The sequence below is a fragment of the Falco punctatus genome (assembly GCF_963210335.1).
Source record: "Falco punctatus genome assembly, chromosome: 14".
Lineage (NCBI taxonomy): Eukaryota > Metazoa > Chordata > Aves > Falconiformes > Falconidae > Falco > Falco punctatus.
Genome location: NC_137594.1, coordinates 5,464,901 through 5,492,865, shown reverse-complemented (window position 1 = coordinate 5,492,865; position 27,965 = coordinate 5,464,901). Strand labels below are relative to the sequence as shown.

At 39.9% G+C, this 27,965-nt stretch overlaps 1 protein-coding gene across 2 annotated transcripts in view; it reads left to right on the top strand.

The window, feature by feature from the left end:
- The first annotated feature begins 297 nt into the window (after positions 1-297).
- The window catches only part of CDH13 (cadherin 13), a 509,852-nt gene continuing 482,184 nt past the window's right edge, over positions 298-27,965 (top strand). Inside the window, exon 1 of one of the 2 annotated variants that reach the window (XM_080410697.1) lies at positions 298-525. In XM_080410697.1, the coding sequence (XP_080266823.1) occupies positions 481-525 (45 nt within the window). In that variant the 5' untranslated portion in view covers positions 298-480. The remainder of the gene's footprint in view (positions 526-27,965) is intronic. The other variant, XM_080410698.1, reaches the window with a different exon arrangement.

Here is a 27,965-nt window from a genome sequence, read left to right as displayed (position 1 = left end):
AAAACTGCAGTGGTCATTTTTTTGATTTATTGAAAACAAAGCATACCTTATTAACATTTTAATAAAGAGAATCTCTTTGCAGCGGTGCTTAGAGTTGCTTTTATTTCTCTCTGTGCAATTCCATTCTCTAAAAGAGAAAATACTATTGAGATCTGTAAGGCATAATTTGTTAGACTGAAACTAAACACAAATACACCAAAGCAAAACCCTTTCTAAAGGTGCTGTGTTTGTGAGAGGTGCTTGCCCAATATGTGTGATGCAAAATGGGGATGCTTTGTGAAGAAATCATCCTTGTAAAGCCATTGGTTCTGGTCATCAGAGTCTATCCAATGCTTTAGTGATGATGCTGCTGATCTATTTGGGAAGTTGGCTGGCTCTCAAGGCAGAGTCTCTTCTCAAAGGCTGTTTCACAGTGAAAATATGCTCAGTGCAGCCGAGTGCATGAATGAAAAAGCCTCTGGTACCTTCTAGTCTGGCAAAATGCAGCACAAAACTCAACTTACTCTGTCCTTTCTGCTGTCCCAGGTAAGAAATGTGTGTGTTTTCCTTGCTTTCTTTCATCTTCATTCTCTTGTGCATTTGGATTTGAAAGTATTTGTGATTCAGGTCTGATTTTTGAGTAATTATGTTGCTTGAATTACTGTTGAAAGATGCAAGATCTCTGCTATAAGCCAGTTGCTAGGAATGTGGAATCTCCTAGTTCTTTGATTTACAATTACAACAAATTTGCTGTGTGATATATGGCATTTTTTTTCCTTCAGGAAGGGTGGTAGAGGGAATCTTTCAAGTGTCTCGGTTGCAGCTGCAGCAGCAATATTTTCTGTCGTATCAAATGCTGCAACTTTGATTTGCCTCTTTCCTCTGTGCCTTTTGCTGGGGAGCAGGCTTATAGCCGGTTATAGGCAGCTCACATTATTTATTGCTCTTTTTTTTTTTTGGTAAAAAAAGAAAAAGGGGGGGGGGGGAATATGGAGGAAAAATAAAATCAGACCTTGCAAAAGGTTCCCTTCCCCATACTCTCTTGATAGATGTATAATACTCTGTTAGTGACTTGCTATGTAGCCTTTCTCTTATTAAATGTAATAGATCCCCCTCTGCCAGAAAGCTGAGGAAAAAACACCCAGCCTTAAAAACACGGAGCTGCTAAAGCCCTGCTGCTGCTGTCTGTCAGAGCAAGGGGACTCGCTGGGCTTTGACTTCTCAATACCTTCTGCTTGCTCTTTTTTCATCTTGCTGCTGTTACAGGGCTTACTTTTTGGAAGCTCTGGAAAGGTTTGAAAATCCTTTGTTATTGTCCAGTTTAAATGCCTCCTTCCTTCCTTTGTCTTAGCTCTGTAAACTCTTGCATTTAGTGACAGTGCACAGGATGCCAGTGCCACTGAGTAGAGAAAAAAGTTAATTTCTTTTTGACTTGTGATCAAGTGGTTTTGTTAACCCTTATGGGGTTGTGGTAGGTTTTAGAGTGTCAAACTAGTGCTTGGGACGGTGAGTTTGTGCACTTGTGTTTGTATAACTGTGATCTCGAGCAAGCATTTAGTCTGCTTTTTCTCCTTACCATCCTATTTTGAAAAATGGTGAGGGATTGCTGCTGGGAGAGCTTTATTGCTGAGAGGAGACACACCAAGAGTGTGTAAGTAGGAAGCAGCAGGGTGAACTAGATGCATGTATGCTGTGACCAAGGCTAGGATATTTGGGTCCTGGCTTAACCTGATAAGGAGTAAAAGTGTGAATGTGGGTGGCTGAAGTTATGGGATAGTGGGAGTCTTGGTGCCGGGGAACTCATTTGAGCAAGCACATAGGCATTTGGGTGGGTTCAGGATAACTATCCTGCTGCAGGGGGTGTAACAAATGAAAGCAGCTGCTTTGGGCTGTAGGTATGATGCTTGAATGCATTGGTGAACGATGAGTTTGAGGAGGCAGAGCAGTGTGTGCTGGTGATACGTGCGGAGTTTCTTGCAGGGCCTCCCTAACAGCTCAGGCTGAGGCTCTGGGGACTCAGTAGGAGGGCTGGTCGGTGGGCAGCTCCCCTGAGACTGTCTGAAACGAGTGGGCAAGCTGCTGTTCCTGGGGAGGGCTGAAGGGCTCTCAGGTGGGCTAGGATTACCTGAAGGGCTTCTGGGGAGGAGAAGTTGTCTAAGTGGGATGATATCCAGCCTGGGCAAGCAGCTGGGCTGGCAAAGCTTCCCAGGGAGGCAATGCTCAGGGAGCAGAGAGGCTGGGGGGAGAGGGCAAAGACAGCATAAAGGTAACTTTTGGATATACTGAGCTGGTCTTCCCTTACCTTGGGCTTGACCCGCCATCTAGACTGTGGTTTGCTTGGCTTTATTGGTGTTTTCAGCCCTTTTGTTGGCCATTTTCTCTAGTACACTACTGAGTTAATCAGCTTGAGTTTGGATCTTCTTTAGTGGTCCCTTGTAGGAAAAGCAGTAGTTGTGTGATGGAGGAGGATGGACTTCTAAGGCCTATTAAACCACATAGCTGGCATTTTCTTAAAACAACAGTATCTACGTAAAATCTGTGAAGTTGCAGAACACCTGATTCTGAAAACAGCTGCACTTCATTGGTAACTTTCAGTAATACTTCAGAGTTTCTCGTGTTGCTGAGCTGAGAGGAGTTCTAGTATACTGCAGGACTGAGCTTGTGGTGCTTTAAGGTTGCTTTGTATTTATGTGCTTAAACTGCACCCCACCCTCTTTAATAGCCTATGTAGCTTTATCTGACAATGTTTCCACCTGATGATTTAACACATCTCCAAGTTTACTTTATAGATCATGTCTAAGTTAATGAATTAGGCCATAACAAGGAAGTGTACATAATTCTGTCTTCAGGTATAGGGGCTTGAATATTGGCAGATTAAAGCATGAACTCAAGATGATAACATGCTTGGGAAAGAAAAGGGAATAGCTGAAATGCTGTTTGGCTTTTCTCTTTGACACAACACATGCACAACTTTCATGTGACAGGAAAAGTAAACAGAAGAATGTGAGAAACAACATATTAAACATGCAGCCATCTGGCTGTGTAGTGGTTGTAACACATCTTGTGGGTTTTTTTTATGTCGTCTTTCTTCTTTTTTTCTTCCCTTAGCAGTAGCTATAATGCTTCGTATAATACAGTGCTAGTGGAACCAGCAAAGCTCAATCTTGATAAAATGGTCTCTAAGCAATAGCAATCTAGTAATGCAATACTTTCTGTGGAAGTAGAAGATAGGAATAACTTCATTTCAAAGTAATGACAGTGGTTTACAGTGTAGAAAAAGTTTGAGGGAATTCTTATGTTCATAAGAACATGAACTGAAAAAGGCTTTTTTGTTATTAAAAGATCTTTTCTAAAATTAGTACATTTGTTTTTCTGTGTTCTTGGTCTGCATGTAATTCAACTGCATTTGTTAAATATATATAAAAGAAACAAACTTGCCCTTTGAGGCATGATGAGGATGGGGAATCACTTGCTCATTTCAACAAAGCATCCCATTAAGTAAGTTTGTAAAAATTGCAGTGAAGAGGTGGGAAATAAATGAAACTTTTTTGCAAAGGCTTTGTCTATGCTGCTACTATTTGTCCTGTTTTCACCAAAAGGAAATCAACATTAGTTGGAGTAGCTGAGGAATGTGTTTCAAGTAATACTTTAATTCAGGATCACCTCTAAAACTACAAAATATAGCTTTAATATACAGCTTTATTGATCTGAGGCTGACAATAAAAACTAGGTGTACTTTGGTAGCTTGTACAGTTCACTATACAGTGTACAGTAAGCAGTAAATACATAAATTTTTATATTTATCAGAATTTTTTTATGTTTTTTCTGAAGTTTATTTTTGAACGCCTATATACAAATATTAGTGTTAAAACAAAAGTTGTTCACAGGCTTGTTTTTATATGTTATGAATTTCATGCAGGCAGGTGAATCAACATAAAGTAAAGCTTACAAGATAAAGAAAAAAGTCTTTTCTGATAGCTTTAACAATAACTGTCCTGTTCCACTGGGTTGCAACTAAGTCAATTGGAGAAATGTATAGCTTTTACAAGCTTAGCATTATAGTGACCAGATTAATTTAGTCCTCAAACTCTTATGCATAGCCCATTCTGCTGCATTCTTAAGCTTTTATTTTTTTTCAAATTTCTCCAGAAGAGGGCTCCATGCACAGCTTGAAAGTCAGCACCCATGTATTAAAAGCAAAAGAAATTTATCAGCTTCATGAAAAAAGAAAAATCTTGTTCACACAGTCAGTTATAATGCTAAAGATGATGCTCAAATTCTGAACAAGCATTTACCTGTTGTATCATGTTGCTATAGGTCTTATTTTGTTTAAGATTGCTTATTATTTGAGAGTTCTAGAGGAAAAGTTCTGTATCTCTTGTGCTATATCTGAGTTGTAAAAAATACTTTAAAAATGTTAGAGAAACTCAATTGCTAATTATTATGTACAATTATTTGTACTGATAGGCATTTTGTGAGCTGACTGACACTCCTGGCAGTTACAGGCTATCGTTTTTGGTTATGCAGTCAAAAAGATCTTCCACTTACGTACCTCACTTAAAAGATGGTGTCTCTCCAAACACAGAGCCATTCCAGCAGTCATGCTGTGCTATTTGTCAAAGTATCGCTTTGGAGAGAAGGTTGGCCCATGGTAATTAGTATGATTTTAGGCAACAGCTTCAACCTTTTAAAGTTATTCTTAACAGAACCAGACCACCCCCCCTTACTGCTAAATAAGGGGGATTTGTCTCAATGGAAGAGTGAAAACTGCTTGTGAAAATGCTTCTGGGGTTATGGCATTACAACTAAACACATTGTTGTGTACCGCTTAAGAAAGTCTATCTTTCAATTTAAAATGTAGCTTGGGTAGTATGTTGGGACCTGGTTTCTGTTTCTGATGATCAAAGATTGAAAAAGGTTATTTTAGCACATGTAATATTTTTGTGCCATGATCCGTTGGGGTTATTGACTTGATCCTTAGTGACTTGTCAGCTAGGCAACAAGTATTTCAAAAAGGTATCTCGATAGGCCAGTGCAACAGGAATTATTAGAACTTTGCAGATAGCAACAGTGGTGCCCCTTCAAGAAAATGTGAAGTTCTGCCTTTTGCCTTCTTCCTTCCTGTTCGCTGTTAGATCGGTAGGCTTTTCCCATCCTATTAATCCTTAAGGGCAAGCCAGATAACAAAGCTGTTAGTGTTAGACTCTTTCTGCATCACTACTAGAGTCACATCTTCAGCTGCTGGGTTGTACCAATGTGCTGTGTGTCAGGATTTTGGCCTCACATTTCAGAGTTCCTATGCCAGTGTAAACCTTTTGGGAGGAAGGGGGGCTTCATCTGGGACTCGAGGCAGGAATGTGAGGTTAGTGGTTTTTTTGTTTCATGGATATAATTTCTTCATTCCATCTTTGTCAGGTACACATACTAAATTCACTTTTTTTATGTATCACTAGTATTCTAACCAGCAAAGCTTCATCTGTGCAGGAAAAAAAGACAAATATACCGTGTCCACCGGGAGGAGAAACAGAATGAGAGGGATTTATCATCCTTAGTTTGCTAAGTGGGCTATAGCTCTTCCCAGTTAACTCTGGATGATACTAGTGGGTTCTTGATCATGTCCATATGATTGCATTGTGCCCTACCCTAATCACCAGATGGATGGGACCAGCCCATATGGGAGACTATTTTTCTGTCACTTCATGTGTCCTGCAGCTAGCACAATGTTAGTATATACAAATCAGTAGGGTATTAAATGCCAAACAGGAGTGAAAAACAAGACTTGATTTATTAACCACTGTTTCATTATTCAAAGGTATTGGAAATTTGCCCTCTGCTTTTACTTTGGGTTCTGATGCAGCCTGTATTCCCTGTCAAATGGAAGAATCTGACAGCCGTACTGTTTTGTATGAAGGGAACTCGTTGCACTACTAAGTTATCCAATATTCTGCTGTTTTGCACCATTAACATTCTTGGCTAAAGAAAAAAGAAGGAATTGAAGATCTGGTTTGATGGAGCTGGTTAAAACAGCTTTAACAGACTAAAATAAATATGAGCTATTAAAAGTGGGGTGAATCTTTTCAGCACATGGCAGTTATCGGTATCTCCAACCACTTGGAAAAGTTGATTAAGGTGTTTAAATAACTTCTGATATCTATGAATGTCCATGTCTGGGTGTCTAATTTGGTATCTTTATGGGCCTTGGTTTTAGGAAGCTGAACATCTGCCTTCAAGCTTTTGACATGACTCAAAATTGGGCACCCATATGCAGCTTTTAGAAATGATCAAGTTTTTATTGCTTAAGGTTTTTCAGGCTCCATTTGTTAAAGGTTGTATTCCCCAAATTACCATTTGAAAAAAAAAAATACAATCCAAACCTAATAATAGCTATCTATTTCGGTCTAAACTCTTTCTCCTGCTGTGAACAACTGATGTTTAATTCCTTATTACTAATGTCAATGTATATATTTCTGAAAGCTAATATTTAATTCCCAAGAATTTTGCAGTCTGGTATGTAACGAAGAGCAAATAATTCTTGTGTGTATGATGGCTATGTTAATAGGAGTACAGACAGAAAGTGGATTTCTGAAAGTTTGAAGAAGTTCTTGGCAAATGAGCAATTGTGACAGATGGACCTTGTGGTAGTAGTGTAACAAGGACTCAAAATGCTGAATACCATGGGTTCTAGGCCATTAAGCTGTCAAGTATTGTTAATATGGCTGTATGCAGAGAAATATGTATATGTACAGCTTGAATTTAGGATAAGAGATGTTCACTTGCAAATACCTATACCTGTAAGCTTTTCATAGCTATTGCTGCTTGTGTGCTGAAGCCTACTGATAAAGACTGGCCCCTTTTTCTCCCCTAAGTTATGTTAAGTGTGAGTGCTCCTCACTTGCCCCAGGACAAAGTTGGCAAGCTTGACTGGAAACACAGCTGTGGGAGTACTGATTCTATACGTTAAATGGGTGTCTGCCCCATGGACAGCAATACATCTGTGCACAGGTAGAAAGAGGAAGAATAATGTCTCATATTGCTTCAAATCAGTCCATAAAACTGTTAGCATATTGAGTTTTGTTTGAATTGCTATGGAACAAAAAACATGTTACAACATACCATGCTGATAATTGGATCATCTACTTTATAGACACTTAATCTATTTCTTTTCATTGTCTTGGCATAACTTGAAACTGCAAGAAGGATCTCTGTGCAAACTGTCTTTAAAGAAGAGTCTTGGAGTCAAATATAAGGGACTTTGAACCCATAAGAGTAAAATAAAAGCTGTCAGCTTTCCATGGAGTCTGCCACTGGATAAAAGCAGAAATTCTACCTGGATCCACTAGGTAGGGAGCTATCCCAGCATGTGCTATTTGGGAGGCTGGTCCATAGCTTGTATAGACATACAAGGATGGAGGCGGGGAGAAATCATGTGAAGTTGCCCCTTCTCCAGCCTATTATAGTTATCTTGATGAAAGATGGTATTTGAAGTGTCTGTTATGTTTTAACTTTGAGCCAACTCTTGGTAACTGCTTGGGAACAGAGTTAAAAACTGGGAACAGTGTTCCCAGATCTTGCATTTTCCCATAGACAAACTTCTGGCTTTGAGTTCCCCTGCTGCCAAATAAAGTGTACTTTATAAGTTTCTCTGCAGACAGCCCTCTCTTTGCCCTGAGGAACCATGTTTTATCAGACAACAAACAGCTATATCAAAATGTGAGAGCTGAGCATAACGCTGTGCTATAGTTGACAAAGCAGGAAACCCAGAGCATCTGGTACTTTGCTTTCTAAATGAAAGGAGATGGAATTAGCCATTAGAATTGGATGAGAATTTCCTTCCCTTTTAAACCTGTTGTTTCAGAGCTCTATCAGAGGAAGCTGAGCAAGTCCAGCTGGGCTATGTAGCAGGAATGGATATCTCAGCTGCAGGTTTGAGCTGTTCAGTACAGTTATCTAACGAGCTGAATTAAAAGGTGTTCAGTTTGACCTTCTCCCAAGAAAAGATAACTGGTCTTGCAAGTGCCAGAAAGTCATGGGTATTATCTACCATCCTTATTCAGGTGAAATGCAAAATGAATATCTATGGGTAAAGATAAATGAGAATGAAATTAAAATAGCACAATTCATAAAAATTAGTTTTGATTTCTGGGCACTTGTATTAGTTTGCTACCTGAAGATTGTATCATAAGTGTCAAGCTAAGTGGTTTTATTCTCTTCCAAAATGTCTTTTGTGTTCATAATCCATGACTTGATTGAGCTATGTGGACTCTGAGCTCTGTAAGTCTTGATTTATGAATATTGATAATCCATCAGCTTACTTATACACAACTCTGACCTGAACACTGAAGTATTTAGGCCCCTATTTGATCACCTTTCCTTAATATGTGGTAATTTCATTGCAGGAGATAATGTTCAGTGGGATAAGCGTGGTCATTAAAGCCTAACAGTAATGGGATGTACACCTTTTTGCACCCACCTAAACTACTGTTCAGGAATTTTGCTTCTATTTTTGGATTTTTTTCCTTCTGATACTTTCAATTAAAAAAAATCTCATTTAAAAATTATAAAGAATACAATCTCCAGTTTTAAATGCCCTCAATAATTCTCCCCAGTTGTTGCATCTATGCAGTTTGGTTATCAATGCAGAAATGTGGTGCTCTGTGTAGTGAGGGTATTGATTATTGCAGTCTGACAAAAAATCAACTCTTTAGATGATGATTTTGGATACAACATGTTACCAGGAAATAAGGTAAGGGTGCTGGGAATAAATGCTGAAACTTCTGTATCTTGTGGAAATGACTTCTGGTTTCGCACATCTCTCAAACTTAGTTTTCTGAGTTTGCAACAGCAAAACTGTTGCTCGCAGTAATGTGGGAGCAGGTCTCCAGCAGACAGGGATTGATTGCGTTGCCCTGCTTTGCATTATCTAGGTGAAGGATGGTTAGTATCAATGCCATGTGCATTTCTACTATGTATGTATTGGGAGGCTTACGTGGCTTCTATCACTATTATATCTGAGCACCCTGCAAATGGTAATGAATTTATCCTTGCTACCCTAAAATAAGTGCTGAGTTACGACAGGAACATTATTCTGAAATGGGAGACAGCCTCCAACATCTGCCTGTTTCAATGACTTTCGTTCTGTTATCTTAGTTGAGTAATGATGTAGGCTGCTGTCACTTTTGCTGCTGGTGTTGATTCAGTAGTGACAGTTCATTGTACTATAGAAAGATTAATTCTGATTGGAGGGAGCCCAGAATAAATATAGTCTGTAGGCCAATCAGAAATTGGTGTATGTAGTACTATTTCAATAATGCTTTTCAACTTTCAAGAATATAATTAGTTATGATTTGCCAAAGAACTGCCTATCTCTATACAGCTAGTATTTTGCATATAACAGAAACTAAGAAAAGAAAATGTTTAGCTGGTAACTGCACAGAGTTCTTCTAGGCGTAAGGAAGATGGAGTGTACTTGCTTATAACGGGTGTTTGTCTGATGGCTGCTGGTGAAGTGATCAGTTGGAGCAGAGGAGGATGAGGCTGGCGGTGCTATATATACTCACAACATCTGAGACCAAAACAATTTGGGATAGAAGACGGAGGCAGATAATAAGCAACAAACTATGCTTTCATTACTTGGGTAGGGGGGAGGTGCTGGATTCCACTGCAACGTGAGACATAGTCTCAATGGAAGAATATTTCCTCCTCCTGCCTGTTTTCAGATAAAGGTTCCCATATTCCTGCCTTTCCTCAGATGGGAGGAGGCAGAGCTACCGAATGCTTGGGCTCCTCATGCAGGTGAGATGCATGGTCATCGTTGTTCCCCTCCTATGCCTACCTTCCAGAGGTGTGCTGGTGCTGTCCTAAAGTGCCATTCTTAGTGAGACGCATGTAAATGTTCGAATTCCTTGAGGGGACTATTACATGTGGATGGAACATTTGTTACAAGCCTGAAACACGTGGCTCTGTGGGCTTGTATGGATTATTGAAAGCTAACCTCTGACTCTGCGGAACAGCTGCCTCTTCCTGTATGGTTATGTCCTCCTGAAATGAGGATTCAATCTTCTTACACTTGCCTACCAGGAATGCAATTTTCAAAGCTTTTGTTCCCTCATGAGTCAGGCACATAAGCACAGAACCTGTTTCTTGCCGTGCATGGGAGTTAAATGTTGATTATGGGTAGCCGAAGGAGTTTGGCTAAAATAGAAACAGACTTGCTTGACTGCTATAAACTCGCGTTGAACCTGAACAAAATAATTTTTCCAACTTGTTCCTGACTGATTTCTGCATGCTCAGTCTGTGGAGTTTAGCTGGGATATAAAGGAAGCAAAAGCAATCACGCACAGCATGAGTGGTTCTCCTTGCCTTACCTCCAGGCTGACTGGAGGCATCAGCATTCCTGTAATTTCCTTCTTCAAATTACTTTTTGTCTGTTCCACTTCATCTGTTCAAAAAAATTTGAATAGTCTGAGTGCTCTTAGTTTTTCTACTCAAACTTTCTTCCAGAACTTCTAGTGTTGGGAGAAAGGATGAATGCTTTTTGCTAATATTAACTTACTTTAGATGGTCTTCAACAGGCCCTTTTGGAAACTCCATCCCTGTATTGGTGCTTATAGAGGTTTTTCTTTTGTGATAGATGACAAGGTGATGGGGATTTTTCTTGCAGCATGAGGAAAACCAGACACACTTAAGGAGTCGCTTTCCTTTAGCATTTTACATAGGTCCTGGTTATTTTCACTGGGAATCTGCAGATTGCCTGGAGTTAGTGCAGTGTTTAATAGTAGCTTACTGTATTAGCTGAATTAGTTAAAATTTGTTGCATTCTTAGGTTTGGCCTGGATCTCGTGCATTTCTTGGTATATTCATATTGCCCTACTCCTTTCTGCCTCAGTCCCTCACAGCAGTCTAGTTCTATCTGTGCGCATGGAAAAGAGAATTTAATTTAGCTACCCCATTAATGGTTTTAAATTGGTGATCTCTTAGAGTCAGAAGTACTGGGATAGTTATTTGATAATAAATATGCCAACATAGCTGCTGAATTTCTTGTCTGTTTCTTTGGCTTACTGAGGAATACAAGAAAGAAGATCAAACCTAACCATGCAAAAATGGAAGGGGAAAAAACCCCTGTATTCAAATCTGTAACATCTTGCAGCTTTTGGGATTTAGAAAGCAGCCTTTTGTATTTGCAATAGAGTTAACAGGTGTATATAGGAATGGAGTGCAGCATCTAGTCTGATCCTGCTTGATTTCCATATCTTCGTTTACATGCAGCCTTAACTGATAGTTTAGGCTGACACCCATATCCAGAGTTCTTGTTCCTATCTGGATCTGAAGTTGGCATCTGGAAACAGCAGTACTTTAATCTGTTCTACGCACATTTCTGTGTGTCAGCATGTTGGTTTAAGAGGGGCAGGAAAGTTAATCCTTTGTAAAACTGTATCCGTTTCCAGCATTCATTAGCTGTCCAGCCACAGAACTCTTCTCTTCTACGTTATATGTCTTGGTGGGACTTATTTGTTATCATTACTTTCTGTCTTCATGGGCAATATTTATCCCTGTCTGCTGCTTTGATATTGCTGTGTTTGTGATCATTAAATCCATTCTACTGATGCTTTGAGGAAACTTGTTACTGAACAGCTGAAATAGAGGAAGGTATCGCCTAGGTTTTAAGTCACTAGTTGACTGGGGAGGGAATAAGAAAGGAGAGAACTGACTGGATATAGTGTGTGAGGCCAAACCAGCTTCATTGCAGGAGAGCACGCTTCTTTAACTGTCTGAAACTGTTTTATGCGTATCAAAAGGTGGTTTCCCACATGTCCTCAGTGTAACACAAGCATACTTTTTAGCTGCCTACTGGTGGAAGTGAGTATATCCCAGAGAAAATGGAAAGGAAAATGAAATCCCGGACAACCTGGGAGGAGAGGAGAACTCTGGCTTTCTAGCAATACATAAGAATCAAGCTAGATACTAGGAAAAGCTGGGTAATATCTTGCTGAAATGAGTATTGTGGGGCAGCTGTTATGAGACATAGATGCTCCAAAGCTTTGTCATATATTATGATAACCCTTTGCCTACCACTTTTGTTAATATATAGTTTCACAGATCTATCCCCTTTCTCGTATTCACTGACATCCCTTAGAGGCCAGCTGAAAAGCTGATATTAAAGGGAAAAAAACTTGACTTCAGACACATTTGCAAACTAGCTGTTAGTCTTCTGTAGGTCCTTCCATGTCTAAAATAGAAACAACCCTCCCCTGACAATGGAGTGTACCATTTTGTACAATGGATCTCCTTCTGACACTGTTTTTCTGGGGTGTTTGCACCACTTGTGATTCAGCTGGAAGTGCCTGAGTTTAAGCGCTGATAAAGAGAACACAGTGGAGTGCAAATACGTTTGACCTTTCAAAACATTGAGAAGAAAACAAAAATAGGAAAATAGTTACTTTGCAGTTTTTCCTTGCACGTGTGTGATGACTGCCAGCAAACTAGCATTCTTGTTTCTGCTTTGGGAGCCTGGGTAGCACAGAGGCTTCTGGGGCCTGAGATCCACTGTTTTATATCTGCTCTTCTCAGGACAGCATCTGTGCATTGGCCTGATGCTGGAGTAAAGGTGCAAGTAAATTTAGATTATTTTTTTTCAAGTTCATATGTTGGCCTGTAGTTCAGGTCTGCTGCATCCCAAAATCTTTACTGTTTGATAAGCTGTGCTTGTATAATTGGCATGCTGGTCTTGGTTCACTTGCCTGATGGTCAGGAGTTTTTCAAGTGTGAAGTATTGCTGCAGCTGTCACTTTAAATCAGTAGTTTTTTTTAATTTTTAAATAAAAAAGTAGCACCAATACAGAAGTAAGGCCTAGGTACCTGGTGAATGTTTCTGCCGAAATCCCCAGCTAACTACAGCCTTAGTCAGCTTGGATGCAGCCGCCTCTTAATATTACTGTGAGAAACTTTAAAAACCTTGTAATTCCTTGGGTGCTCTATGGTGTAAATACCCCCGTTCAGTTGGCGCTGCAGTGGGCTTGCTGCGGGGCTTGCTCTTGCCCTGAGTTAGCCCTTCCTAGAAGGGCTGGGCTTCTTAAATTGCAGCCTGGCTGAGTCAGGGGCATGCCAGCCCTGTTACGCTGCCACTCCCCATGTCACAACTACTCCTGGGGAGTATGTGTAGTTCTGAATATGGATCCAAATATGATGGGAACTGAAGATCCTCCCTGCTTTTCCTCATAAAACTGTTGCTGATTTGTGAGCACATTCCTTTGTTTCAAAAGCAGAGAAGTACATGCAGTACATGTCTCAGCCTACAAGCTAGAGGTGTACGTGGTGTACAGAAAGCTGTGCCAAGCTCTAGGGGTAGGGTTTGAATGAAGCGATCGGGCAAACTTTTCTTTTAAGTCTCTCTGGGCAAGGGAGGGAAGGCTATGCGGCACCTGGGGCAGGGCTCTGATCTGGTATTGCTACAACTATTTTTGGTATTTCTAAAACTACTTTGCAGTTGGTGCACTGGAATCTGGATGTTCTTTTGGTTCTGAAGCAGCTTAACTGTAAACAATAGTACCTTCTTGATTTATTTCCACTACCCTGCTGCCTGTTGTGCTGGTCAAGTCTGGTGCAAGAGGGAGAAATGTTTTTTCCCTTCTCATCCTACTTTCTTATTTCCTGATTCACTGTGTAGTCACCTCCTGTGATGTGGTTACATGAATTTCATTAATAGAAAATCCTGAGAAATCTGCTTAAATAACAATCAATGTGTCTTTTAATATTGCCTTCTTCCATATGTATGTTGTGAATTGGTGAGCTATCTGATCTGATGACTACCTTGGCACCTGTAAAAAAAAATCTCTGGTTCAGTGCTATTAGCAAGGCTTCTTGCTGAAGCAGGGTTGCTGGACTGGAAGGTGTGTAGTACTCCTGAAGCCTAAAAAGAGAGGAAGACAAAGTGTGACTGCAGTTTCATAGGTAAAGAGCATCCTTCAAGGAAGGGATTCCTTTGTATTCTATACTACTTAGTAACTCTTTACTGTAAAATACTTACACTAGTGATGCTTATCCAGGGACTAATTATCAAGCTTGCTGTCTTTCCCAGACAAAGTTTTAACTAGTCCCTTCAAAGTTATGCTCCTTTTTGTGTAGTCTCCTTCTAGCCCAAGGCATTTTATTTGTGCAACAGCCTAGCTTTGGCCGGAGGAAAGTAGGGCAGGGAGCTTGCTTAAGAAATAGCTGTGGCTTTGAATGTCCTTTAGGTTGAGGAGGGTTTTGAGCTTTGGCCTTCCCTTTGCCCAGCAAACTCTTTGTCGACTTTGATTTTATTTTATTTTTTTTTTTTTTTACTTCTGTCTCCAGACTGTCCTGCTTCATTAAGAATCTGAACTGTAAAGCAGTGCCTGTTCCCACCAGAGCCACATGCATAAAACTGACCTTTGGCTCGAATACAGAGTTTGGTGTCAACCTTGTCCTATTACCAAATATAGCATCAATCTTACTGACAGGGTTTCCAGGCAGCTGTGGCTGAGGGGGAGGTAGGCAGTGAATGTATCTGAACGACACAAGTAACTTCTGATCTCTGTACTTGGCACCGAAGCACATGCACAAACAGACCCAGCAGAAGAGGGCTGTTTCTTCCCCTGTCCCTTGCCCTATTTCTGTGTGGGCACCCTTCCTAGAGCTGTGGCTTGCCTTTCTGTGCTTGGCTAGTGTGCCTGGGGTTCAGACCTGTCCCTGGCAACAAGGAACGGCTGTTGGCCCTAGTGGGGATAACTGTGCTCACAGCACTTGGAGCTTTGCTTCTCTCTGAACAGCCGCATCCTTCTCGAGCATCTTGATTTCAAGTGTCTGTTGAAGCACTGTAAACAGATTTCCTTCATTTCTGTGGCACTACATGCTGTGTTGTGATACATTTTGTCTACTTTAAAGCTTTTGGAACTGTAAACTAATGAATCACTAACGACTAATTCCGAAGGGATCACTCATCTCCCTAGGGCAGTGAAGATATTTTCGAGCTGGCTACACAGTGCTATGGCAGTGCTTTTTGAGACTTGCCTGGTTCAAATCATGTGGCAGTGATACTGCCAAAGGCTGCCAATTCAATAGAGGATTGCACACAAATTCCATGGGTGGGAACTTGCAATATTATTAGACACAGCTAATAATAGTTCCTCTTGACTTCTGAAATGTCAGAATGGTCTTGTGAGTAACTGCACTTCAGAAAGCATTAACCTTTTGTTTGCCACCAAGAGTAGTCCCTGACATGTTCGATGCTGCATTATACTTGCAGTACATAAAGGAAGCACATTGGAAACCAGGAGTGTCAAGATCCCAGAGTTGCAGCATCAGTCTGGGGACCTATGGCTATGTCCTGTGTGTGTACAATGACTAGAAAGATGAGCTCCTGCTATCCAGAGATATCTAAGATCTTATCAGCATGCCCATCTACCTGACTTTCCCATCTGCAAAGAGCTTTAAAACCTAATAGTGAGAAACCTCTAGTGTGTAGTATGCTAAAATAAAGAAACAACTCTGTTTTCTTTGAGGGGGGGTAGGTTAATGTCTGACAGACTGTCCCAGAGTCAGGTCTCCAGGGTTTCTGGAGTTCCTGAGTATATGTCCCAAAGCAACTGCTTTAGAGCTGGGTCTTCTAGCAGGGGACAACAACTCCACTTTGCAGAGAACTTCAGAAGTTTTCAACTGCTTTATGAACCAAGTGAAACCAAAAGTAAGAAATCTCTAAATGCTCTGTGGAACTAAGTTAATATTCTTTCTTACACTAGCCATTTATTTCTTTTTGCTGTCTAGTGCATCTAGCAAGGTACCAGCAGTGTGTCTTCAGCTGCAGGATTTACTGTAAGATTTTTATGGACTGCTGGAGAACAATCAGGAAGGGATTTTGATATGTTGGCTCTAGAGTGGCAGAAACAGATAAATGAAAAAACCCAAATGCCAACACCTTCTGACTAAGAACTATTTTCAGTAGGAAGAGTAAGGAATTAAGCCATGAGCTTTTGTGTCCTTTTGAGGCTATAACTAAAAACATAGCTCTGAGAGAGATGAGCTGTTTTTTAAGGGATGCTGGACGCTTGTCTCTCTTTGATTTGGCTAAAGTTGGGGCACTTGCCTGTTGTGAATAGAGCTGCATGGAAACTACATGAAGCCAAGCCCTTAGTTGGAGAGCAATGCAAATACAGGGGAAGGACAGATGATCAATACTCAGGGTACCTCTTCTCAATTACCTTTTACAGCTCTTTATAGTAGTTAAGAACACCAGGTGGATGTATCTTTTAAGGCAGAATTTCATAACTTGGGTGCTATGAATAACCTTATGTAATGAAGGGACCTCACTTTCTGTATGCTACGATATCTCTAATTTTTATTTTCCTGACTTCTGTGAGAAGGTGGATGACAATTTCACTTAAGAGCAGGAAAAAGTAAAACATAAAGCAGGAAAGTAGCTTGTGTGAAGCCCTATAGGAAGTCTTTAACAAGTAGGATGTAATCACAGCTCAGGACCCCCAAACTCACCCATCAGTACACATTGTGCCTGAGAACCCAGAGAACCCATTGTCTCTGAGAACCCAGAGCAATGTGCCTTGTTGGGGGTGGGGAGAATCTTGGAAAGTGACTTGCATGCTTTCTATTTATTAGAATTAAAAAACTTTAATTACAGTAACTAGTTTGTATCTTAATGAAAAAAAAATCCATCTGTCTATTTCGGCAGTACATCTAACTGCCAGCATTTAATTCTTTCTTAAAGATACATTGCTCTCTTGTTGTGACAATGAAGATGTATTTTTAGTGTGCTTGGGGAATTGCAGTTAACAGAATGACTTCGCCCGAAGGGGAAGCTTGATTGTTGTCATTTTGTTCTTGTTCAATAATCCGAAATACATCATTGACATCAATGCTTTACTAGAAATAAAATAAGATTAGGATCAATGTTTTTTTTTAAAGAATATTTTCCCTTTTCCCATCTGAGTGAGCGTGGGGTTTTTGTGGTGGGTTTTTTTTTTCCTTCAAGTGTACTCAGACTTTTTTTTCCTTGGCAATTAACTTTAAATGCTCACAAACGAGATTTAGTTTGTGTGCCTACAAACCTGAGAATAAAAGCAGGAAATATTTCTCTTGTAATAAATTCTTTTATTCCTCCTGTATTTACTATAGCTCTTCCCCTCTGCCCTCTAAATCAGGATAATCAGACACTGGAAAACATAATTCACGTGAGAATCCATGTGAATCCTGACAGATGGACACCAGAGGTCGTCTCAGCTGCTCATCACCATTGCCGGATAAGCCCCATCTTGCACAGACTTATGGAAGTTGTCAGGCTGTCCTTTGTTTCAAGTTCATTCTCCTTTGTCATCCTGATAGGCATTAATGTGCAAAGGCACTTGGGGAATTATGAAATGAAATTGTAGGTGTTCTTAGAGATGCAATGTCAAACAACTCAGTAGCACATGTGGCAATTGCTGGATCCATGTTTCTGTCATGCTTTAAACTTGTTGAAAGAATTAGGTTCCTATTCCCTTTGTGTGCTGTCTGCAGTTAGCTGTGATCAAAGAAAAGAGTGGAGGTGGTCTACTAGGAATGCTTCTCTCCTTCTGCATGAAAGAACAAATTACTACAGTTCTCTCCTTCATTGGAATAATATGTTCATCTACCTACTTCTGAGCTCAGTTGACAATTCTTGTAATGAAGTATTGGCGCAGACATTAAATTCTTCTCAGATGGCTCAAACTGCCATGTAAGTAGCTCTCTTCAATTGCTGCAGTCTTACTCTGAGATGGTCTGAGGAGGGAAACAGTGAGAAGTGTATCTGCACAGACTTCTCAACATGACCAAGTTGATGGTCTCCTTTCCAGGTCTAGTGTACTGTGGAGCCCAGAAATACCATGTAACGATCTCTAGTGCCATCAGTAAAATATTGCCTAGAAGTCTTACATCAAATAGTTTGCAGCTGACTACTGAAATGAATTTTCTTTTGTTTCTTTATAGCATGATTCAGGCTAGAGGTTAAACCTAATAGCTAAGAATTAGTTATTAAAATAATATTTCATCAGACTCCTGTATGGGAAACACTTGGTAAGAAACAAAGTAATGTTGGCCAATATGAATGATACAATTGAAATATGAATTTGCATTTATGACAGTCGTGTATATTAGTTCAATACTAGCACTTCTCTCCTAGGCTTCTGTGTTTTAGGTAACAGGCAGCATTTGAATTAGAAGACCTTGAAAAGAAATGCTTGATTTCTTTTTAAACTTTGTGATGATTTTGGCGTTATACTTGAGAGCAATTACTGTAACGTCTCTTTAAAAATCCAAGATGCATATCTGTCAAGTATCAGTAACAGTTAAGCATTTTGTTTATTTTCTGCTTTTAATATTTACGGTATTAACAGATGATAAAAATGAGATTTTCTTTCTCTGAGGAATCCTTAAACTTCAGTTAAGCTGGGATTTTGTAAATAAAACTCTGATTTGAAAGAGAGTAAACCTCCCTGAGCTTTTAGGGAACATATATACATCTGAATGTCCTTGCTATTCTCATACTCTAATCATTGCTGTAAGCCCATTCAAAATATTCTCTAAGTACTGACAACATCCTCAGTGTTAGTACAATGCATTAAAAGAGTCTTTTGTGCAATCTCTGCTCTCAAGGACAAACCACATCAGCTGACCTGCCTGAAACACACGCTTGTGTTTGCGCTTGTTTATGAAGACACAACAAATTGCAGAATTCATATTTCCTTTCTGGAATCTAAATGATCTGGAGAGAAACATTTTGTGATGGATAGGGGAAGTGAACTGTGAAGGCATTAGGTACTGCAATCAAGAGAGGGCTGTGTGTATGCATGTGTGGTATGTGAATGTTTGTATGTAGGCATATGTGAAGGTATGTATGGATATATGTAGGATCATATAAACAACGTAGGTCAGGCAAAAGCAAATGTAAGTGCTATAGCTTTTGTCGTGCTACAATGGCTTTTTTTTTTTAATCCCAAAGGTAACACTTGGTTTGTAACTCATTATTCTGTTAATTTATACTCGCACTTTAAGATTGAAGCTTCTGAACTTTTTTAAAAAAAATTCGAGCTCAACTTAGGCTGCATTTAAAGTTCCTCTAAATTGAGTCAGATATTCAAACAAAATCCAGTCAGAACATAGTCATGACTCCTGTTATGTTTTGAACCTGTGTGTATTTTTGAACACAAACTTGTATTTCTGCTATGAAAGCAAGTTCTCAATAAGCTGTTTTGAAGAGCAAGAATTGAGTGTCTCTGTATCTTCAAAGTAACCTAATCCAGCTGCATAGTAGACTTCTGAGTTTATGCTTGCTAAATTTTTACAATGAAAGCAGTGATAAAGAAATGGCAACTGTGGACCAGAAAGGTGCATGGAGTAGTTTGAAGGACTGGTCTATTAGAAGCACAAATAAAGACTTGCCAGGTTTGATACCCCTACAAATGTCCAGTTGTTACCCTAAAGGGCATTGTATGGGACCATGTGGATTATTTCCTTCCTGTACAGTTTTAGCAGGCTGGATCTGATCCTTTTTAACCACAAGTGCTTCTTACGTAAACATGCAGCCTCACAAAGGGATTTTTTTTCCTCTGGACAAGCATAAATCCTGTGAACTATAGCCAAAAGGATATGGGCCTGTACAAGCCATAGGAGTTGTCACTTTAAGAATTTGGAAATACTTGTTTGCAAGAGAATACTGATGGGATTTTAAAAGAAGCCTGAAAACAAAGGATTAAAAACATGCGCAGACATTAGAGATGCATCAGGTATAACTCTTGCACGGCAGCTTGGAGCAGACTACAAAATGGTGGTTTTACTTTATCTTGTGGTGTGGTGTTATAGCAGAGAATTGTGTGTGGAGGAGGACATGGAATGTGTTTCCTTTTTTCTCCTGCTTTTAAGTACAGTGACATGTCCTAATTTAGACCTAATTTTCATTCCTGTAACATTCCTTGTAATAACGTCTAAAGTCCTCAGAATTAATTTGACTGGAAAAATTCCAGAAGGACTTTCAATTTTTCTCATTAAAAACATTATAGATGTCTTAATTAGGCACTGTTATTAATGGTAATATTACTCAATTTAGAACTACACACTTAAGATGTGGTTACCTCTAGCATGATTAGTCAGAGAAGCTCTGCTACGCAAGGATGCACACTAGCATTTTGAACAGTTAAATATTTGAGCCAGATGCTCAGTTGTGTAAATTGTGTGACTACTGTGACCTCAGTGGAGCTAGACTATTATACATTAACTGAGAGCTTGATATCTAAGGTTACAAACAATCTTTTCTGGCTCATCTCCCTCACTGTTTCTCCTTTTCCTTTCTGGTGTTTGCTTGTTTTATCTCCAAATGATGTACTTAGGGTAGAATAAATTTATGAAGTAATACATATATATATTTGTCTCTGGTATAAGATGTTTAACTGCTGAAATTAAGCTGGAGCTACTCTGCACTTGTATTTCTTTTTCCTCATGTTATCCCAGGGAGATTTCACTGACTTGAATGAACTTGCTCCTGATTTAGAACACAGTTTGAGGACCTTTTCGCAATGTCTTTGACTCTAATGGGTGCTTTTACAAGCTTCAAGTTGCTGTAATTTGCTTTACTTGGCGAGGACCTTCTGCTGCCACATACGAGGGAAGAATGATATGGAATATTTTATTTGCTTGCCTAGACACAGATTTATAGAAACTTTTAAAGTACTCTGTGGACCAGTTAATGTGTGTATTTTCCTGTTAAAAGATTGAAAGGAGCTATTTAGATTAACTATATTTGTTCCTGGCTTCATTAGGACATAAGAATCCACGACAGTTTTCAGTTCTGTAATTACTGGCTGTCACTTCTTTTTGATGTTACTTATGTTTATTGTGATTGTAGATGGGAAAGTATGTTAGCTACAGTGACTATTGCATGCTGCTCTGTGACTTTAATTGGAGAGCTTGTGCAAAATAAAGCCAGTATTTTGATTATCATCAGGGTATATGACCTCATTAAAAAAAAAAAAAAAAAACAAAAAAAAACAATCAAAACAAAACAAAAAAAACCCCACAAAACACATGCACCCTCAACCCCCCAAAATCCTACAACAAATGTTCCAACTTTTAAAATTATTTGGGAAGTGTAACCTAGCAAACTTTTGTATGTTCTGTTACACAATAATCACAGTGTTCAGATTATATGTGTTTTCAATATGTAAAATGTCATACAATCGTAATACCATCTAAGCTGGGGAAGACCTTTAAGGTTACGAAGTCCAACTGTTAACCCAGAGCTGGCAAGTTCACCTCTAAACCATGTCTCTAAGCACTGCATCTATGTGATTTTATTTTTTTCCCCCAAGTCATCTCCACAAGAAGTGATCCCACCATCGTCTTGAGCAGCCAGTTTCAGTGCTTGACCACCCTTTTAGTGAAGAAATTTTTCCAAATAACCAATTCAAACCTCCCCTGGTGCAACTTGAGGCTGTTTCCTCTTGTCCTGTTGCTTCTTACTTTGAGAAAAGACCAACCCCCACATGACTACAATGTTAGCTGTGTATGAGCTCATTTGCGTGGCAGGAAAAGATGATCCTTATGTGAACTGTGTGAAACTTAGACTTGTGTTATCTTGTAGGTAGTTTAACCATTAAATGAATGGTCGTCATGTGTTTGGGTTAAGATGGACAGATGTGCATGAGGCTGTTAAAGCAAAAGGCATCTGGATATATCATTGGTATGTGGGATAGTACTGAAACCTCAAAATGGTACAAGCATTTGCATCTGTTCACTGATGTATGTAATGACAAGTTATTTGGGGTAGTAGGATATGAAGCTTAAAAGGAACGTAATGGCTTTGCCTTTAATAAATCATTTGACTACAGCACTGTCATCTTTTATTAGTTGTAATTTTATAAAAGTTTAAAATTGAGCATAATGTTGCATATAATTCTAGAACATCTGGTAGCAATATCTAGTAGCAGCTGTTTAGTACCTGAAATATAAACAAAACATGATATTATCCATAGCTGTCAGTTAATTTTCCTGGAAGTACTAGTTTTGGAGTAGGTGCATTAGGAAATAGGTCTGGTCAGAAGAAAGAATGGCTGAAAAACAATATATTGTTCAAAACTTGAGCAAATAGAACAGGTTTGCATAAAATCTAGATTAGGAATAGTGGTGTGTTTGTAAAAAGACTTTTTTGCTACTGAAATGAAAGAAAAGACTTTAGAAGCAATCTTAAAATGAATTATAGCCCTTAAATACATTGTGCTTTGCTACTGGAGTGCATCCTATTAACAAGTCTAACAGATCACAAACTTTTCTTACTGGTTTTCTCAATCCCTATTCCTACAGGGGAAATTATCCAGTGATTTGACTGTGGTGATATGCATATCAAACTGTGTTACTGTCCCTTGAGCCATAAAAGGGGGGTGGGTGAGGGAGGAGCAACCCAGCACAACCCACCACTGCAAACAAAAGTGAAAGCAAAGTAAAAATTAGGTGACAGCTGTGTCTTTCCCTTCTGCAGTTCACTTGCTGCTTTTATTGTCTTGTTCTGACTTGGGATTCAGAGGAAATGTGTAGGCTGCATGGTCACATAGACCAGAGAAAACGTGCCTTTGGGCCACTGCAATTTCTACTGCGACCTGTAAAACCACTCAGTTGCCCATTCTGAAGTTTTGTGGTTTGGGCTTTCTCCTTATGTCCCAGGGCATCACATGTTTGCTCATTGAGGGTGAGAAGATGATGTAGCATCAGTTGCATCTGCTGAGGAATGTAACTTTTTTTTTTTGCATATATATTACACTGGACGAGCATTTCAGACACCCCTAGCAATAAGAATGTGCTGGTTTGTGCGCATTCAATTCTACACTCAAGTAGATGTTCATGTGACATGTCTATAAGCCATTCCTTTTAAACCTTGCCGCTGTAAGAAACAGGTGTTAGCCAAATAATCTGATTTTAGTGTTACTTGTAGCAGATTCTGAGCATTCCGGAGTCAATGGTGGGATTTATACAGAAGCATATTGAGATCCTTGAATATTGCAGAGCATGAAAAAAAATGTACACGTGGCACTAACATCTTTTCCTTCTCTTTTGATGCTCCCTTCCTGATTCCTCTGGGGTATGAATTCTGTTTAGGACACCAATATTCTAGCAATCCATTTAGCCAGTCATTATTTAAACTTCTTGTACAGAATATCACTTCAAGGATAAAATAATGTTGATATTTGACACATGAATAGTTTTTTCTCACTTTGTGTTTACGATAAGACTCCCTGATGAGGGCAAATGGTTAACTGTGATAGTGGCTGTTTTTCTTTTTCACTTCCTAGTAAGGACACAAGAGGACTCTTTAAGAACACGAGCACAATGAAGTTTATTTCTGTCTGGGGCATTGGTTTTCTTTTGATGTTTATTTCCAGCAGTGATTAAAAGTCACCCATCCAGCATCTTGATCTGTGCCTACATGAGTCTGAATGTGTGTTGCAGAACAACTAGATCTGTAACTGCGTAGGCGCAACTTTTTAATCATCTAGGCATATTTAACTAGAAAAAAAAATCCTTATTTCTGTTACAGTGAAGTGATATTTTCAATGGATGATTTGGGTACTTTACCTATAATATGATTTTAATAACATTATGCAGTATGGATGTTCAAGTGTAAATAATTTATAATCATAGCCTCATGCTGGAGGATGCTAAATATCAGTAATTTTGTATTATAATTCATTATGGATGACATTGTGCCTCCCAGCAGGCAGATTGTAAAACTCCCTTGCCCTCAGTAATGTCAGGATTTCATTTTAAGTGTTACCTAAAAAATAAAATGATAACACTTATTGCTTAATCTAATCTTAATTTAATTAATTGAGTAATAATTGTGTATGTCATCTTATTCTAAAGGCTTCTTATTCTAAGGTTCACTACAAACTGACCTAAATCTTACAGGTTTTAACTCATCTGTGAGATATAAGTCCTCGTATATGCATGCATAAAGTACTTGTAAGCACTTAAAAATGAATCCAGGATTTTGACTTGATTGTGTGTACAGTGTATTCCCTTGCAACCAAACCTTAGCTGCTGTCATCTGGATTATGATGCTCTTTCAAATAGTAAATACAACAAATAATCACAAAATCATAGAATGGTTTGGGTTGGAAGGGACCTTAAACATCTATTTATAACTCCTCTGCAACAGGCAGGGACACCCACCACCAGCCCAGGTTGCCCCCAGCCCCGTCCAGCCTGACCTGGGACACTGCCAGGGATGGGGCACCCACAGCTGCTCCGGGCAGCCTGTGCCAGCACCTTGCCAGCCTTGCATCTGACCTAAATTTCTTCTTTCACTTTAAAGCCATTACTCCTGCTACCTCCATGCCTGTGTAAAAAGTTTCCCTCCAGCTTTCTTGTAGGCCCTTTAGGTACTGGAAGGCTCCTACAATAGGTCTCCCTAGAGCTGCCTTTTCTTTAGGCTGAACAACCCCTATTGTCCCAGCCTGTCCTCATAGGAAAGGTGCTCCAGCCCTCTGATCATCATCAGCAGGTATCAGCTACTACAGCTTGATCAGGAGAGTTTTTACTCTGTATTAACAAATTATCATCATAAGATCATTAAGGTTGGAAAAGACTTTTTAAGATTACAAAGACCAACTGTTAACCTAGCGTTACCAAGTCCACCAATAAACCATGTCCCGAAGTGCTACATCTATACCTTCTTTAAATACCTCCAGGGATGGTGACTCAACCACTTCCCTGGGAAGCTTGTTCCAGTGTTGGACAGTTCTTTTGTTGAAGAATTTTTTTCTAATATCTAATCTAAACCTCCTCTGGTGCAACTGGAGGCCATTTCCTCTTGTCCTCTTGCTTCTTACTTGGGAGAAGAGATGAACACCCACCTTGCTACAGGCTCCTTTCATGTAGTTGTAGAGAGCAATAAGCCTCCTTTTCTCCAGACTAAATACGCCCAGTTCCCTCAGCTGCTTCTCTTAAGACTTGTGCTCCAAACCCTTCACCAGCATTGTTGCCCTCCTTTGGACGTGCTCCAGCACCTCAGTGTCTGTTTGTGAGGGGCCCAAAGGTGAACACAGTATTTGAGATGTGGCCTCAGCAGTGCTGAGTACAAGGGGACAATTGCTTCCCTAATTCTGCTGGCCACACTGTTTCTGACACAAGCCAGGATGCTGTTGACGTTCTTGGCCACCTGGTCACACTGTTGCCCATTCCTGTTTTCCAGTTCAGGGGGCTGGGTAGGTGGAGAACTGGTCTTACTATTAAAGACTGAGGCAAAGGTGGCATTTAGTATCTCATGCTTTGTTGGTGTGTTACGCAGTAACTATGTTATAGAGTTCCTCTGCTCGGGTGCACTTGCACAGGTGTGCTCACTGCTGCCATCCGATAGTGGCAAAACAGCAGGGCACAGCCTGCAGCCTGGCACCTGGGTGGCTGCACATTCCCACCAGAGCTCTGTTTGGGCAACTGCATCAGTTGTGGTGGGTGCAGAACTTAGAGAGGTCATAGCTTTCTGCCAGGTGAATGCCATTGCTCCCTGGTCAAGCTGACAGGGCTTCAGTGCCCTTCCTATATGCCCTTCTATGTCAGCTGCCATGCCAGGCCTTGTTTGCATGATCTGCTTGTGAGGATGCAAATACAAAAATGATGTTTGCATACTCATTGCTAGTGCTCCCTAAGGAGTTTTTTTATGAGGGGAGGGTGGAGGCAGGGGGGCCTTGTCTACCATTGTTCCTGGTCCTGCCCAGGTCTGGTCAGCTGCTGTTGCTTGAGCTGTGAGCTCCAGGCAGGTCTCTGCTCCCCTGAGGTTCCCTTAGTCCATGAAACTACACCGGAGCACTCTGCTGCTGATTGTGCCGGCACCGGAGCAGCTTGCCTTGGTGACTGAGGTTCCACTCCTGGGAAAGAGGAAAGTGTGGATTTGAGTCACCTTTGGATGGAGGATGAACTGGAGTGTAAGTGAATGCTCTTGGTTAAACAAGAAAATATAGAAGATATAAAACCATTACCTTGTCAAATTCTGTCACTTAAAAAGACTGAAAGGAGTAGGTCACAATGAAAGGACAAAATTAAGTCATCGGTATCTTAAATAGAAGGAGCTTCATCCTACAGCTCTTGAGGTGACATTAGCTGTTCTCAAACATGCTTAGGACTGATCTAGCACTAGGCGACTATCTTGTTGTCTAGATCTGTACTATTAAATTGTTTTCCTCTGCATGTAGAATGCCTACTAGAAGTGGTTTCTACCCTATGTTCATTCCCAAATGTGCCAGGATACTGTTAACAGGAGCTGGCTAGGGTGGCCCAAGAGCTTTTGCATAGCACCAGCTGCCTCTAAATATATACATATTGTGCAGACTTTTTATTTCCTCCTCTTTGTGCTGGGTCTCCCAGACTGCAGTTGTGCCCACTGCTCCCTGGGTAGGGAGCAGAGACATAGACATCTCTGGGGCTCCTGGGTTCTGGGGTCGTGAATCTGAAAGTTAATGGGAATGACCTTTTCAAGTTCCTTGTAGCCAATAAGCCCATAAGAGGCAACAGTTGCTTCACCTTAGGTTATTTGATCTCAAACCTGCAAGAGGAGCTGGTTAAGATGCCAAGATTTATTTGGTGTAGAGCATGCATGCCAAGTATCATCATGTAAAGAATGTTTTTGTGGCTGCTTTTCTAATCTATTTCAGCCAAAGCAAGTGAAAGTCTCCCTGCACGATTTTGATTCATTTTATTTGGGAGAGCTTTGATGATGGTATTACTGTACTTCCCTGAGAGAGGGAGATTTTTTGAGACTTCAGAAGTCATCTGGAGGAAGCCTGAGCAATGTGGTCTGAGTTTGAAGCTTTGAGGAGGCTGGACTAGCTGACTTCTAGAGGCTTCTTCCAGCCTCAAGTTTTCTGTGACTCTGTGGTGATCTCGTTATTTGTAATACTCTTCTGCAAAATGTTCTTCTTTATCTTTGTGGATGTTTCTCTTACAAACTGAAATTGGCTTGTGGTCTTAATGTACCTTTTAAAAATAGGAAAAATAAAAACTATATATTGAAGGGGAAATGACTCCCTGGTATGACCCCAAGCTGAAAGTAGGTTTTTGATATTTGATTAATAGGAGGAAAAGCTTCCAGTACTGTCAGTGTTTTTGCTTGTGTCTCATTCTGTATAATTTTTTCTGGCTTCTTGATGACCAAACATATCAACTGAAACTTCAATAATTTCTGAAGTGCTGTTGGTAACTTCTGTTGTGATGTAACATGCAACTTACAGTTAGGCTTTGAATTTGACTTTTTGTTCCTAGCAAGCCAATACAGACTTTCTTCTTTGCTGTCTTTGCTTCAGTGAGTGGGTCGGAATTGCAGTGGGTGTTCTGCTGTGGTGATATTTGTCATGATGCTCTGATCTTCCAGAAAATATGTAAGTTCTTTCAGTGTTTGAGTGTAACAGGGAAGGGGACATCTTTAATGTCATTAAACAAGTTCTAAACCTCTTGAATTGGGCTGTAGCAAGCAAGTTGGACTTGGCTTGTGCCTGTCTGCTCTGAAGATGTTCAATGGTTTTGTTAAATAAAAGTTTTAATACCACTAAGTCAGGTGTGCAGACTTCTATAATTCCAGTATTTGGTTATTATCTTTTTTTTTTTTTTTCTTGCATGCAGCAGAATCTAGAGATTCTGTATCAGTGACTCAGTATATTGCATATCTTTTTAAAACAGTTTTTGTATTTCTCATTGAGAGGAAAAAACAAGATAATGGGGAAGAGTACAATGCAAGTACTCTTACAAATGTAACGCTGTCTTTTCAGCTACTTAGCAGCCCTTGATAGCTGCCTGTTGCTCAAAGCATAACTGAATTTTGAAGAGATTTTAATTGAATAATGTAGTGTCTTTGTACACTTGCATTTTCATTTTTTTATGGGGGCAGCATCAATCCTCATTGTAAAGGGCCATAGAAGTACCCATTTTCAATATCTGCTCCTATTTATTGAAATGTCAGCTATCTT